We start from the raw sequence: 14047 nt of genomic DNA on the forward strand, positions 1-14047 counted from the left end.
AGAATTAAACCACAATCATTTTGAGGTATGCCACTTGGAAATCGGATTTCTGTAAGAAAAGTTATGGGCTTAGAAGTGCAGGTTTTTGGCGCTTTTATGCAAACCCATTTTTCGAAAATTTGGAAAGGGGTAACATCATTAAAAATGATGAAAAATCGATTCAAAAAAAAAATTAAAGTAAAAACACAGATTTTTAGAGAATTAAACCACAATCATTTTGAGGTATGCCACTTGGAAATCGGATTTCTGTAAGAAAAGTTATGGGCTTAGAAGTGCAGGTTTTTGGCGCTTTTATGCAAACCCCTTTTTTTGAAAATTTCGTTGAAAATTACCAAAAATCGACCCAAAAAAAAAGTAAAGTAAAAATACAGATTTTTAGAGAATTAAACCACAATCATTTTGAGGTATACCACATTTAAATCGGATGTCTGTAAAAACATTTACACATCGAATTCCAACATAAATTAAAAAGTAAACTTCGTTTAATCACCGTTATTTGCTGTGATAGCATTATATTTTTGGTACAAGATAACCAACAAGTAGGAATACTTAGCCTACGGACTAAAGCAGATCAAAAGGCTGGACAGGCCACATTTAGATTGATTTGAAAGCTGGCCCAACGGTAATCCCGGCTGTCAGCATCCCGCACCAGGCACATGAGAGGCGGCTGCTTCCGGTGCCCCTTGGAGCTCGGCAGTTCCTTGATAAGTTGGTGAAGTCCGGCGGGCGTTACGTATCCCACGGCACAGACAAGGGCCTCCGTAAAGCTGAAGCCGGCCGAGCTCACGTATCCGAAGACTTGCCGGCTGCATTGCCGGCGTACGCTGTCCCGCATCTCCGCCGGATCGGTGGGAAGCCACAGGCGGCACATCTCCTGCAGTTGGGTGCGCACCAGGTGGGCCGTGTTCGCTGGCCGGATGTGCACCCGTTTGGTAGCAGTTTCCTGAAGCCGTCGCTTTTCCCGAACCCTTCTCGCCCGCAATCGCTTCAGCTTGAGCTTGTGGCTCTGACGCAGATCCTTGCGCAACTGTTGATTCAAATCTGGCTGCGCTGGCTCCACGTGAACGGAGGCCTGGTCATTCTGCTTGATGTGACGCCATCGCTGCTTGTGATCCGCCGCCGTGGGCAGGCAAATAAGGGCGTTGTTCTTTACATGACCACGGGATATCATTCGGAGCTGAATCTGGATGAGTGCCTCCTCGGGCAGCGGCTCCGGCAGTGGCCTACGCGTTCGTATCGCCTCTGCGATCTCTTCCAGCTGTTGGCGATGGCGCAGGACATAGTAGGATGACACGCTGGCGGAAGTGGAAGAAGAACGCCAGTCCCGCACTAGTTGCTTCCAGGGAGCACTGAACGGACTGGCCACCGCCAGTTTTCGGTAGTTGGTGCGCTTGTTAGGCGGCAGCCGGAAGTAACGGACACGAAGCTCATCTGCTGCAGCCGCAGCTTGCTGAACTCCTGTGGGGATTAAACGGACGGTGATTAAATGGAAATAAAATATATGGTTTTACCAAATCACCTGCTATTGTATCTGGCAGGTGCATTTCGGCGCCCGCCTCCCTAGCCACCGAATCCAGTTCTCTAAGCCCGCCCGGCCTGGCGCCCCACATAGTGAGCGTCAGCCAGAGGGCCATGCCGTATCCGGCTGGTGCAATCACATCCCAGCCGCAGCCGTAGGCCAATCTCTTATATCTGGAGTCCTGAGATCCTGGTCGTTGAATGAGAATCACCGGAACCGCCTGCATTTGCTGTTCGAAAGCACACGGAGCGCCTGGCACCACGGCATGCTGTTGACGCAATTGCTCATACGTGTGGGTGGACATGATGCCTTTGCCCAACAGCTCCCTCGCTTCCGTGCTCCACAACGGACTCTCCGGCAGACTCTTTGGCTGATCAACGAGGAGATCCCCAGCGGATCGTGTCTGTTCCGCATTCCTCTCCGCTTTCGTGCGCTTCTTCGGTCGCTGCAGGCGGGGATCCACCACCTGGAGGCCCATCACCAGGTTGGAGAGTAGCTCGGCGGGTGAGCCTTGCTGCAGAGCCGCCTGGCAGTAGTTTGCTTGGTCCTGCAGCTCTGTTTGTTGATGCGGACGCAAGCTGGCGGCCAGAACGCGTTGGGCTGAGGGGCCCGTCAGACGGAAGCGATTGAACTGCCGATGCAGCAGCACCAGATGGAGTGTGTCATCGGGATTGGAGTAACTCGGCTGCAGCTCGAAGGCTTTTGTCTGTGTCCAGAAGCGAAGGGCTGGTTGCACTGAGTCCTTCCTAGATTCATTGTTTTGGCCGAGATCCTCCGTGGGCACTTTCTCCTGCTTTGGCCGCTCTTTCTTGGACAGCTTTTCCTTTTCGGGCTGAATCTCCATCATTTCCACCTGCATATTGTGACCATCGACCTCGTTTTTCAGAGGCATCTTCTGTTGCTTCTTGGACTTCAGCTGGAACACGCTGATCAACTGCTTAAGAGTGGCGTGAGCGGCACTGGGATGCAGCCACAGCCAGAGCGTGTGTTCCGCCTGATCCTCCTCTTTCTCCCGGGGCCGCCACATAAAGCTGGCCCGCTGCAGTGCTCCGTGCGGATACCGGCCGTCCTCGAATAGCTCCACACTGCCCTCGCGACGTCCGGTGAGGAAGGTTTTGGCCGTGACTCCCAGCCCGCACTGTGGACTGGTTAGCCGGGCGAACCCCTGGCGCAGGGTGTCCAAGGGGCCTCGCAGCTCCACGCATCCGTAGAAGGAAATGTCCTGCAGCAGGCAGTGCTCCGCACTGGCGCGATAGCAGGCGCGGTAGGTCTTGTCGCAGCTGGCGAAGGCGAGCCGGTGACCCCAGCGCTCCACCATGTGGAACCGCTTCGCGTGCCAGATGTGCGTCTCCAGCCAGACGTGGCGCCTCTGCCGACGCACGTACTCGCGCATCAGGTTCTTGGGGCGCCGGCGGTACTTCCTCGAGGGCCGTTTCCCGTTCACCGGCTGGTTACCGCCCTTGCCCATTTGGGACTTGTGCGCCTGCCGGTACTTTCGCGGCAGCCGCTTTGGATGATGCGACATAGCGCGACGGCGCATGTGCTTGGGCAGCGTCTGGAAGATCAGCTTGCTGCTCCGCTGCGTCGTCTCCCGGCAATCGGCCACCAGGTTCCGGATTTCCTGCAGCACCCCTGCTGCATAGAGGTACGTGGTCACGTGCGAGGGCAGGCTCACACGACCACCCATGGCGGCGTCGTACTCCAGCTTCTGGGTGCTCATCTAGGAGTGTCTAATTCGGAGAACAGGTGAATTAATTTGTTTGTTAATTTACTATTTTGAAAACAAACTGTGCGGCACGTGTGCCTTTCGTTTTTGATATTTTCCAACACTGCCAAAAGATAACAGGAAATATAAGGGGCATTCTAGTATTCCTAAACTGTGGGGCCCTTTTTCTACGTTTTAAAGGGAATAGAATGTGGTTTATGCGGAATAAAGGGACTGATAATTTATATTTTACTTGATTTTGATTTTTATTTACCATACATCCATAGTGTTTACTTTGGTGCAAGGATTATTTCTTAACCATAATCTCTCCAAATCGAATGGTATATTAACGGTATATTTGATAAATTAAAATGGTATAAAAAGTATATTTTTCAGAGTCAGAAGGTATATTTCGTTAACTTTACCGCGGTCACACTTATACCATACAATTTTGCTTCGTCGTCGAATTTAATCCCGTGTTTTTGTGTTGTTATCCCCCAGCTAACTAAAAACAAATCGATATGGTGAGTGCAAAGTGTTTATTGCAGCACTGTTTATTGTTTATTGTTGTTCGGAACGCCTTGTTCTGGCGACTTGAGAACGGCTACTCAAGTTTATTTCTTTGTTTTTCTTTTTTCGATGCAGGCAGCTTACACCGAGGATCAGTTGGCTGGTGAGTGTTCAGAAAGGTCAAAACTGGGGCTTAAAACGGTTTTATTGGCATGTGCATATCATCGAATGTGCGCTGGCACATTACGCCCTCTCCCTCCCACTCGGCATTGGAATGCGGGAGTGTGAAAGCGACCACACGAAAGTGTGTGTGTGTTACACACCTTTAAATCGGCGAATGCGGCATATATGTATTCATATTCATGAATCATTGATAAAGCAAATACGCTGGAAAGCAGCCATACGAATACGATCATGACTCACCCCAAAACACAAAAAAAAAAGACGGCAATTCGTCGGGGAATTCTCCGAACCGAACTTAAGATACCCTTGGGGAGTGTGGGATACATCCGGGAAGTAATACTTCGCAACACTTTAATCCTCTGCATGCCAATCTTATTTACATTATCTGGAACAAGAACCAAGCTTTTAAAGTTTAAAGCAGTTCTGAGTGTATGGGACATATCAGGGGAATAATGCTTGGATTCGCTATAACCCTCAGCATACCAAGCTTCATATCATTAACTCTAAATACAACCAAGTTATTAGAGCATTACAAGCTACGATCTACTTTTTAGCACCATATATAAATACTAAACATTAAGTTAGTAAAGATTTAAGTATCTTACGCTATAGATTCCGTGCTAGCTATTGGATTGTCTTCCAGTTTTACCTAAACTTTGCACATCTGTCCATGCTCCACTTTTAATGAATTACCATCTCAACAGAAAACAGAGTTATCCATAGTCTTGATATAAATGTAGGTTTCACATGTACATAAAGCGAAAGAGTGATTGCCAAGTAAATAGACTAAACTGATTTATCCCCATGATCAAGTGTAAAGAGACTTGACAAAACTAAAGCACCCTCAGCAAGGGTATCAAAGAAAAACAACTGTTCAAAGGCGAAAGGAAGTCAGCGATAAGATATAGATATGGGAGCTGGCTAATGGGATAATCACCCGGTTTTTCGACCCGCCGGCAGCTCGTTTCAAATAAAACTGCATTTGCAGTTGCGAAAACCGAGCGATAAGAGAGCCAGCTGACAAAAAACCAGCTCCAAATAAACAAACCAGCTTCCATTTATGGAATATCACCTTCTCTGGGTCAAAATGCAACACGATTCCAAGTCCGATTGTGATACCATAACGAATCAACTCGAATCTTTACGCAATTCCCCGTGATAACTTAATCAAAGTCATTGGTCTCTGATAATTCATCCATGCTGAGACTCTGACGTCAGCTTTCGACCGCATTCGACCGTGTACATATGCCATATATACCAAATATATTTTCCGATTCCAACTTACCTTGTCGCCATCGCGTTGCAATCTTTAGCTTTAGAATTCAGCGGTCTCAAATCGCCAGTCGTCGCCGTTTTGTCATCGCCTAAAATGGACAAAAATGTACTGGAATCGTTTGTTTTTATTGCCATTTTTGGATGTCGTATGCGCATGATAACCAAACATAACGATAAACATCCGTGCAGGTCATCGAATGTTGAACACTCTTATTTATATTGCATTTATGAGAATATATAAAGGCATTGAAAATAGATTAGACCACAATATCCCATTCAAAATTGATTTTGGGATTTTCGATCCTAAATATGTTTTTGAAAACTTTCTCGAGTTCGTAAACTCTTTATTTAATGTATGCATATTAAATCCAACACAATACACTTTTTCACATATTTTGGACCCAAATACTTAATTAATATATGTAGTTAATTATTTAACTCCATAAAACTCCTCAATCGGAAGAACTTACACCTGCACTTGTTTAAAACCGACTGCAATCGCAACCTATGGAACCAAACAGGGCTTACGATTCCTCGTTCTACGCTTTCTTTCACCGAAACGCAACGAAACCAAACCTTCTCCGAAAGCAAACCATTTCCTGTGTTCCTGGGTTGTTTATGTCAATTGTAAACAGCGACCCGACTTCAAGAGAGTTGCAGCCACTGCCTAGAAGAGAAGTTCTCCGCGAAGTGAGGGTATCACATGGCCAAGGAAGGCGGAGTGAGAAGCCAGGGGACTCGGAGCCGATCCGATGGCCAGCCAAATCCGGGCAGACGGAGTTTCAGGCAGTCAGTAGCTGGCAAAACGGTCATAGGAGTGGTTCAATATGTATTACTACACGGCACACGTAAAGCAAACCTTTACCACACTGGAAGGTGATCCATATATATAAACACCGGGAGGATAAACCTCAAAAGAAATTGTATCTTCGAGTATCTAAAGCTATGGTTTCTATTTATCACTTCGTTTTAAGTTAATAATGACTATATCGTACAGAATCAGTTGACTTAAAGAGGGTTTCTATTTAACGAACATCATAAAACATTCCTGATAACTCAATTTTCTTACGCAGAGTTCCAGGAGGCCTTCAACCTGTTCGACAATCGCGGCGACGGCAAGATTCAGTTGAGCCAAGTGGGCGAGTGCCTGAGGGCCCTGGGCCAGAACCCCACCGAGTCGGACGTGAAGAAGTGCACCCACCAGCTGAAGCCTGACGAGCGCATCTCGTTCGAGGTGTTCCTGCCCATTTACCAGGCGATCTCGAAGGCCCGTTCCGGGGACACCGCCGACGACTTCATCGAGGGACTGCGTCACTTCGACAAGGACGCCAGCGGCTTCATCTCCTCCGCCGAGCTGCGTCATCTGCTGACCACGCTGGGCGAGAAACTGACCGACGAGGAGGTGGAACAGCTGCTGGCCAACGTTGAGGACCAGCAGGGCAACATCAACTACGAGGAGTTCGTGCGCATGGTGATGAGCGGCTAGGACGGGGAGGTATCTAAGTCTGCCCGATTCCAGCTCTCCAGCACCACGACAATAGATGCAACACTATCCAACACAACACAAAACACAGCACTAAAACACCTGCCAAGCTAGCTGAGCCGTTCATTCCGCCAGAAGTTCCAACTCCGTGATTCCAACTTAGCCATTCTTCCCCCGGATCCATCCTGTTCTGCCGCGAACAAACCAAGGACAACGACCAAGGATATCGAGATATAGACATACAGGGGAAAGTGCCTAAAAGGCCGCTGAAAATAGAAAACTGAAAACCTAGAGATCGGAGCTTTTCCCACTTCCAAAACTAACCATCGATGTAGACATAGATTCATGAATTATTATAACTAATCACTGCGTCTGTGAATGTGCGTATTATTCTAAAAAGAAGCGAAGTTAATCAGTAATTATCACCTCGTTCAGGCGTTCTTTTGTACCAATCACACTCGATACATATATTATATTTCAATGGGAAACACCGAGAGTATCACGAAAAGTATTTCTAAATTAAATTTGATATGCGTCGGTGGCGTATGTCCGAATTTAAATGCGCATTTTGAAGTTTTACATGTTTATTTTTTTTAAATAATTTAATATTTGTATTTATTAAATAATAAAAAGAGAACAAGTGAATGTGTAGGTCTTTTTACAAAAGAAACGTACTTAAATCTATTAAACCAATTGAAACCTAAGAGGCTGTTTTTAATTTTTGCGGGAATGACTAGATATACAATTTAAAAGGTGATTGCTATTTCGCAAAATCTTGTAAATAACATCATGGAATTATTTGGGTTGCTTTTTTACGTATTAACTTTATATTTAGTATTGGAATCGGTTAAAATGTGAACTTGGTCTATTTATTATAACAGACCCATTCGTTTTATTTTGGACTGAACTGTATATAATTACATATTTTTGTAATTTCCGAATTTATTTGGTTAGTGCATGTTGATTATAAATAATAAAATGATTAAATTCATACATTCAGTTATTTAAAAGCACAGAAATGAAGGATTTTGACCTGTTTGGTATTTTTCGGAGTTGAAATTGCATTAGATAGGTGACTCTTCAAAGTGATATGAGTAACACTCCAGTCATAATTTCCATGAAAATTTATCGTATTAATTATTTATATACAAATTGTAACACACTGAGTCACTGAAATTTAATTAATAATTTAATGCATTGTAATAAAATACCCCACAAATTTTTCGGAGTTAAATACAGCTCTAAGTTTCGCTAGTCTGGCAACGCTGCTCGCCAAAACAAAAGCGAGAATGGAAATAAACTTATATGAAATCAACCACATTCCGTGACTAACTGCCGTCTATTGAGTGACTAATAATTCGTTGGCCTTCTAATCCGGAGGAGGATGCCCCGGCACACGGAGGCGTGCCCCGGAAGCGGAGGAGCTGCAACTGGCGGCGTAGGCGGTGCCCCCGAGCTCAGTTCCCCGGTGCAGAAGGTTTGGAAGCCGGAATGTGAGTAAAGAAGGTGCATTTGTGTCCCCCACCAGCTATACAGTGACTCCCCATCCCCCGAACAGTGTACAGGCTGCAGTTGGAGGCACCTGCTCCGTGTCCTTTGCGCTGCCAGCGAACTCTGCCCCTGCCGCCGGCGAAAAGTACGGCGGAGGCCGTGGAGGCCAACAACCTGGCGGGCCGGCTGTACGGCTCCGAGTACCACGGCCTAATGGGCCACCTGGAGGCGGAGCAGCTGCTGGCCAACGCCCGCGACGGCAGCTACTTCGTCCGCCGGAGCCCCCAGTCCGACGGCTACTACACGCTGAGCCTCCGGTTCAACAAGCGCCCCAAGCATTACAAGCTGCTCCATAAGCACGGCGTGGGCCACTACCTGCGCGGCCAGGACAAACGCTTTGACACGGTCCACGACATGGTCGCCGACGGGCTGATCAACTTCCATATGCAGCTCCACGCCAGCCCGATCATCCAGCAGATCAACCAGCAGACCAAGAACTGCTACCAGCAGAGTCCCTACATGACGCTGAATGGCCGGAAGCTGCGGGCGCTGTCCAACGAGCTGGACAAGGCTTTGGCGGCCAAGGAATCCCCGCCAGCTGAGGAGGAGGAGCTGCAGCGGAAGCAGGAGCTGCCACCGCCTGCCGTGGATCCCATGCCGCTGGTGTACGAAAAACCGCATCACTTCAAGGTGGGTTCAGGGATATACCAAAGCTATGAAGGTGGCCTAAACAGAGTCCCGCTCTCTCCACACAGGTGCACACGTTCAAGGGCCTCAACTGGTGCGAGTTCTGCGCCAACTTCCTGTGGGGATTCACCGCCCAGGGCGTCAAGTGCGAAGCCTGCGGCTTTGTGGCGCACAGCAAGTGCTCCGAGCTGGTGCCGCCCAAGTGTGTGCCGGACTTGAAGCGCATACGCGGCGTGTTCGGCACTGATCTGACCACCATGGTGCAGCTGGAGCCGCAACACCAGATACCCTTTGTGGTGCGGCGCTGCGTGGAGGAGGTGGAGGCCAGGGGCATGCTGCAGGAGGGCATCTACCGGGTGTCCGGGTTCGCGGACGAGATCGACGCCCTCAAGCTGGCTCTGGATCGGGAGGGCGAGAAGACGGACATGTCGGAGACGGCCTACGGGAATGTGAATGTGATTGCCGGCACCCTGAAGCTCTACCTGCGCCTGCTCCCCGTGCCGCTGATCACGTTCCAGGCTTATCCCAGCTTCATGGCAGCAGGACGTGAGCCCTAACCGGATTTTAACTTGCCTTCGCTTGACTTCAATCTTTTTCCCCAGGCACTGGCAAGCAGACGGAACAGCGGCAGCTCATGGCAGAGGCAGTACGTCGCCTGCCGCCCGCCCACCACAGCTGCCTGCAGTACATGCTGGAGCACCTGAAGCGGTGAGTTGACTGCCTGTGAAAGCATTATGGCCCAGAGATCCTTAGACACTCCCTTCCACCCGCAGCGTGGCCTCCCACTACGCCGTGAACAAGATGAACGAGCACAATTTGGCCACCGTGTTTGCGCCCACGCTGATTGCCACGCCCCAGCACATGACGAACCTCACCGAGGAGATTTTCATGCTCTCCTCGCTCATCACCCACTGCCAGATGATTTTCGCCACATCCTGAAAACAGCCTTAAACCGAAACCGAACCCGAAGCCGAAGCCAAAACCTTAAGCACCAATCAGAGGGGCACAGCCACACGGATAGGCTCTCTCTCTTTCCAAACACATATATCCTTAACTAAACACTTTGCCAAGCATACATCATTACTCGTAACTCGATAATTCCACCAAAAATTTAGCCTAAGATCAAATATCTGCATCGGTCGATTCGACTCGATGGTTTTATATCTCTTTTTAGTAGCCCAAAACACAAGGAAACTTACAGAAATCCAGTAGAACACATTGAATGTTGTAGAAGTCGAACGTACGAATTTAACGATTTTTCGAAATATATTTAGGCCAAGTATTTTATGTCACAATAAAGATATTTATTTTATTTGTACAAGACTGGTATTTGTTTACTTTTAACAAAGGTTGTAACAAATATTTATAATCTAAATATCAGTAGCCTTCCCAGAAATCTAAGAAACTTTTAGAGCTGCTCGAGTAGCCTTTGAATTCGTAGGATTTTAAACACTACATTTAAGTAGGCCAATTTTTAGCTTTCGAGTTTCAAACGTGGATTCTAGTCACTCTGTATTCAGACGTCTTTCATACAGTGTGTCGATTTGACTAGCCGAATAAGGTTCTATTTTCTGATTTTACTGAAAAAAAATGAACATGAAAAAAAATAAAGACGACGAACGCAAGGATAAGGAACCTGGCTTGTCAAAGAACCTCATGAAACCGGGGCGAAATGAAATCGAGCAAATCGCTAACAAGCTTAAAGACATCAAAGAGCAGAAGTCGCACTTCAACGAAATCGCAAGCAGCCTGGAAAATCTGGTGACGCCTGTTAATTCGAAAAATATGACGAAGAACACCAGTGATACGTGAGTGCTTATTAAATTTGTTTTCCTTAATTGCTTTGACATTTCGGTGTTTTTTTGTGTATCATTATTTTATGAGTGATAGACATCAAATCCAATGCGCAGCATATACATATAATAAATAATACATTTTATATACATATATGCCTATATTTTTATAATATTTAGGGATTCGAAAGCAAGTCAGGTCACTAAAGACGGAGAGAGGCCGGCGAAGACGAACTACGTCCTGGATGATGAGAGGCCTTCGACAAGTGCTGCAGCCAGGCTCAATAACGCCAGGATCATGATGTCCACAAAGGATGAAAGCATGGATGAGTTGGTATACGTCGATTCCGAAGCGAACGTTTTTGTCATGCAACCGGATGACAATCATGAGTTCTACACCGAAAATCCACCGACTTCCGAGGAGGAGCCGAACCTTGCCATGCGGGAGATAGTTATCGACGATGGGGAACTCATCATCCTAACCGGCGGAAATGGCGAAATGGTGTACTACCCCGAAGACACCGTCGCCATCGATATCAGCGATTCCCGTGTTTTCGTCGTGGATGCACGGGACAATGAAGTTTGCTTAATGGAGGCAGCAGGGGATCGCGAAAATTCGGATTCGAATAACATAATCGAGTACTTGCCGGAGGACTCCCGAGTTCCTGAAGAGGAGGGATGTCAAGCATTGGAAAATGAGGAGTCTTCAAAACCGGACGAGAGGCTGGAAGCGCCTGTTGAACCGCAAAATCCCGATGAGAACCAGGAATTGGTTGGGCAACCGAATTCTGGAGAGACTCAAGAAGTGGAGATCGACAAACTGGTTCAGTCGCCAAGCCATAAAATAGATGTATTTTCTACTTAAGAAATATTTCTTATATTTTTAATATTTTATTATTCTTTTGTAAATGTATAGTTGTTGAAAAACATACATTTGCTATTGAAACTTAACAAATGCGGTATTAAATAGAAGTCATATGATATGTGGCCCAAATAATTTAGCCTTCGCATACGTTTATTTCGCAGATTTGTGTTTCCAAATGCTAAAGCTAAAATAAATAATAGTAATATACGCCAGGAAGATTTAATTTGCCGCAATTTAATTTAATTGGAATGTTATAGCTAGAGAAAAACAAAAGCCTTTCGTAATAAGGTGTATATTTTTCTAAGCGTGGTTAAGAAATATGTTTTTGTATTGTACCAAAAATCTATGCACATGTATTTTGAAAGCTTGGTATACTTTGGATTTCTTGTCCAACTCCTTTATGTCAAAATTATTTTATTTGAAACAAAAATCTCACTTTGGCTCCCGTAAAAAAATTGGTATCAAATTTGTAGATTTTTTTTCTTTTTCAACTCAATCGCAGACGAAATGAATAAGCCAAGGAAGCAGGAGGCGCAGTCGCACCATGGATTGCCATCCTTTCGCAAGTTTGGATTCTTCCACAAGCAATGGGAGCTGATGATAATGCTGCCCGAAGTGGCCAAGCTGCGGGATATTTTCGATCTGTTTGTGGTCAGTGGTCAGAATAAGGCACTGGCCAAAGAAGCGGAGGGTAAGTGACATACAGTAGAAACCGGTTATAGCGACTTTCAAGGGACCCAGAAGACGCACTAGCCATATAAGTTTGGATACTTTTGCTTGTACTCTGGAAAAGGCTTGCTGACCCCCCTTTTTTTTTATGTGTGCCCCCAAAGGCGACAGATGCTTGGATCTTGCCGCCAGCATAGAGCTGTCGGATGTGGCGGACTGCCTGCGCACCATGGGCCTGAGTCCGGGTGGCGACTGGCTGGCTAGGCAACTGGCGGAGCAGCTGCGTCGGCGGGAGGAGATGGGGCCGTTGGGGGCGAGGATCGCTCGACGGGCATCCTTCGAGCTGGTGCTGACCCTCTACTGCAAACTGGCCGCCCGGGTCGAAGGACCCACGGCCGAGGACGTGCTGCAGGTCCTGCGCAGCTGCGATCCGAAGGGAACCGGGGTGCTGCCCTACTGCGAGCTGCGCCACATGCTCACCACCATGGGCGACCGCCTGGACGAGGCGGAGGTCTTCAGCGTGCTGCACGGCTTCACGGACATTGGCGGCAATGTGCACTACGAGCACCTGGTGAGGCAGATGTTTGCCAATGACTTGCATGCGGAGGAGGCGCTCCAGCAGGCCGGGCTCTACCTGCAGGCGGTGGGCCGCAACGCCATCGACATGGACATGGACAAGCGGGACCAGTTCATCGAGGCCCTCCGGAGAGCGGATCCCCTCAGCTCCGGATTCATCCAGCCGGACCGCCTCCTGGAGCTGCTAAATGGCAGAGAGGAGCGGTTCACCGGCGAGGAGCTGCAACTCCTTACCCAGGGAATGGAGGACACCAGGTGCGAGCGGGGCATCAACTACCGCCGCTTCCTCCGGTTCATCATGAACGAGTAGTGCCTTCCTTATTTAAGTCCCTTGCTCACTTACTCGGCCTATCGGCGAATTCTCATTAAATCCTCCTGTAAATTACATATAAGGCTTACTAATATAGTCTTTTTCACCAGATCAAGGCAAAAGTGCTTTAATCTTGTAGAGGTAAAAACAAGAAAGGATGGCTAGATTGACTCTCCTGGTGATGCTGAAAAAGAATATATAATCTTTAAAGAATGTCTCTTTAAATTAGTATAACAAGTTATATATAATCTTTGAGGATGTCTCTTTACCCTATTCGATGGTATAACAAGTGTAGCAGGTCGAATAAACATTTTTCGATGTAATGTCAAAAAGTATGTCAAATGTAGTTGTAAGTTACATGTTGTAACGTAATTAAAATGAAATGTTTCCTACTGCTCATAGTAGAATACATTTCATTTTAACTACATTACAACCTATAACTTACAATTACATTTGACGTACGTGCTTAACATTACATCGGAAAATGTTTACTTTTACATGACATCTCTGTCTTACACCATGAAATAAAATTGTAATTAACGTGTTAAAATGTTTTGACATGTACGTAAGTAGTAATCGAGTAAGAAATTCAAAACTGATGAAAGTAAAATTTTTAAATCAGATGTAAATATTATTTATTTGTTACATGCTTATGATTCTAAAATGTGCGATTTTAAAATGTGCGTTTTTTATGAAATTAGTTTTAAAGAAATTTTTGCTGTGATCGGAAAATTGTATATCATTGTATAGTTTTTGTAAATAGTTTTTCACCCAAAAAATTTTCCTATTTTTTTTTTTTTAAGTGGCACTGTTAGCATTAAAACAAAAACAGCATATTAAATTTGAAAATAAATATATGATACCATTAAAGAACCCAGGCTTAGTGATTATAGCTAAAACATTTTGATTTACAAAACGTTTTACCGACCAGAACCAAAAGAAAATTACACAAATCCATGTTTTTTTATATCATCCATTTTA

At 46.2% G+C, this 14047-nt stretch overlaps 5 protein-coding genes across 6 annotated transcripts; 4 read left to right on the forward strand and 1 right to left on the reverse strand.

Annotated features, from left to right (window-relative positions):
* Window positions 1-477: 477 nt before the first annotated feature.
* Window positions 478-3586, reverse strand: LOC108049733 (ribonucleases P/MRP protein subunit POP1). The gene is made up of 3 exons (XM_017131024.2): window positions 3499-3586; window positions 1520-3249; window positions 478-1458 (listed from the first exon to the last, which is right to left on the reverse strand). Exons 2-3 carry the CDS (start codon window positions 3237-3239, stop codon window positions 572-574), a joined length of 2607 nt encoding a protein of 868 aa, XP_016986513.1. The 5' UTR covers window positions 3240-3249; window positions 3499-3586; the 3' UTR covers window positions 478-571.
* Window positions 3587-3642: 56 nt separating this feature from the next.
* On the forward strand, window positions 3643-7241 carry LOC108049734 (myosin-2 essential light chain). 2 transcript variants are annotated; one of them, XM_017131026.2, is made up of 3 exons: window positions 3643-3748; window positions 3870-3897; window positions 6266-7241. In XM_017131026.2, exons 1-3 carry the CDS (start codon window positions 3746-3748, stop codon window positions 6676-6678), a joined length of 444 nt encoding a protein of 147 aa, XP_016986515.1. In that variant the 5' UTR covers window positions 3643-3745; the 3' UTR covers window positions 6679-7241. The 2 variants fall into 2 exon arrangements, with proteins under 2 accessions (XP_016986515.1, XP_016986514.1); XM_017131025.2 differs by lacking the exons at window positions 3643-3748; window positions 3870-3897 and adding an exon at window positions 6005-6068.
* Window positions 7242-7925: 684 nt separating this feature from the next.
* Window positions 7926-10171, forward strand: LOC108049751 (N-chimaerin). Its single transcript, XM_017131046.1, has 5 exons — window positions 7926-8168; window positions 8234-8856; window positions 8922-9399; window positions 9456-9561; window positions 9627-10171. The coding sequence occupies exons 1-5, from the start codon at window positions 8060-8062 to the stop codon at window positions 9790-9792; spliced, it is 1482 nt and encodes a 493-aa protein (XP_016986535.1). The 5' UTR covers window positions 7926-8059; the 3' UTR covers window positions 9793-10171.
* A 193-nt stretch (window positions 10172-10364) lies between these two features.
* On the forward strand, window positions 10365-11606 carry LOC108049752. The gene is made up of 2 exons (XM_017131047.1): window positions 10365-10661; window positions 10827-11606. Exons 1-2 carry the CDS (start codon window positions 10444-10446, stop codon window positions 11509-11511), a joined length of 903 nt encoding a protein of 300 aa, XP_016986536.1. The 5' UTR covers window positions 10365-10443; the 3' UTR covers window positions 11512-11606.
* A 335-nt stretch (window positions 11607-11941) lies between these two features.
* LOC108049681 (myosin light chain, embryonic) lies at window positions 11942-13173 on the forward strand. The gene is made up of 2 exons (XM_017130939.1): window positions 11942-12202; window positions 12345-13173. The coding sequence occupies exons 1-2, from the start codon at window positions 12019-12021 to the stop codon at window positions 13064-13066; spliced, it is 906 nt and encodes a 301-aa protein (XP_016986428.1). The 5' UTR covers window positions 11942-12018; the 3' UTR covers window positions 13067-13173.
* The last annotated feature ends 874 nt before the right edge of the window (window positions 13174-14047 follow it).

This window comes from Drosophila rhopaloa, unplaced genomic scaffold (assembly GCF_018152115.1).
Source record: "Drosophila rhopaloa isolate 14029-0021.01 unplaced genomic scaffold, ASM1815211v1 contig_3, whole genome shotgun sequence".
NCBI lineage: Eukaryota > Metazoa > Arthropoda > Insecta > Diptera > Drosophilidae > Drosophila > Drosophila rhopaloa.

Bases quoted from the DNA above. Each gene is read 5' to 3' on its own strand.
- LOC108049733 (XM_017131024.2), bottom strand. From the start codon at position 3,239: ATGAGCACCCAGAAGCTGGAGTACGACGCCGCCATGGGTGGTCGTGTG. The intron at 1,459-1,519 runs GTGATTTGGTAA...TAATCCCCACAG, and splicing joins CCTGCCAGATACAATAGCAG to GAGTTCAGCAAGCTGCGGCT.
- LOC108049734 (XM_017131025.2), top strand. From the start codon at position 6,020: ATGTATTACTACACGGCACACGTAAAGCAAACCTTTACCACACTGGAA. The intron at 6,069-6,265 runs GTGATCCATATA...TTTCTTACGCAG, and splicing joins AACCTTTACCACACTGGAAG to AGTTCCAGGAGGCCTTCAAC.
- LOC108049751 (XM_017131046.1), top strand. From the start codon at position 8,060: ATGCCCCGGCACACGGAGGCGTGCCCCGGAAGCGGAGGAGCTGCAACT. The intron at 8,857-8,921 runs GTGGGTTCAGGG...CTCTCCACACAG, and splicing joins AAAAACCGCATCACTTCAAG to GTGCACACGTTCAAGGGCCT. The intron at 9,562-9,626 runs GTGAGTTGACTG...TTCCACCCGCAG, and splicing joins ATGCTGGAGCACCTGAAGCG to CGTGGCCTCCCACTACGCCG.
- LOC108049752 (XM_017131047.1), top strand. From the start codon at position 10,444: ATGAACATGAAAAAAAATAAAGACGACGAACGCAAGGATAAGGAACCT. The intron at 10,662-10,826 runs GTGAGTGCTTAT...TATAATATTTAG, and splicing joins ACGAAGAACACCAGTGATAC to GGATTCGAAAGCAAGTCAGG.
- LOC108049681 (XM_017130939.1), top strand. From the start codon at position 12,019: ATGAATAAGCCAAGGAAGCAGGAGGCGCAGTCGCACCATGGATTGCCA. The intron at 12,203-12,344 runs GTAAGTGACATA...GTGCCCCCAAAG, and splicing joins ACTGGCCAAAGAAGCGGAGG to GCGACAGATGCTTGGATCTT.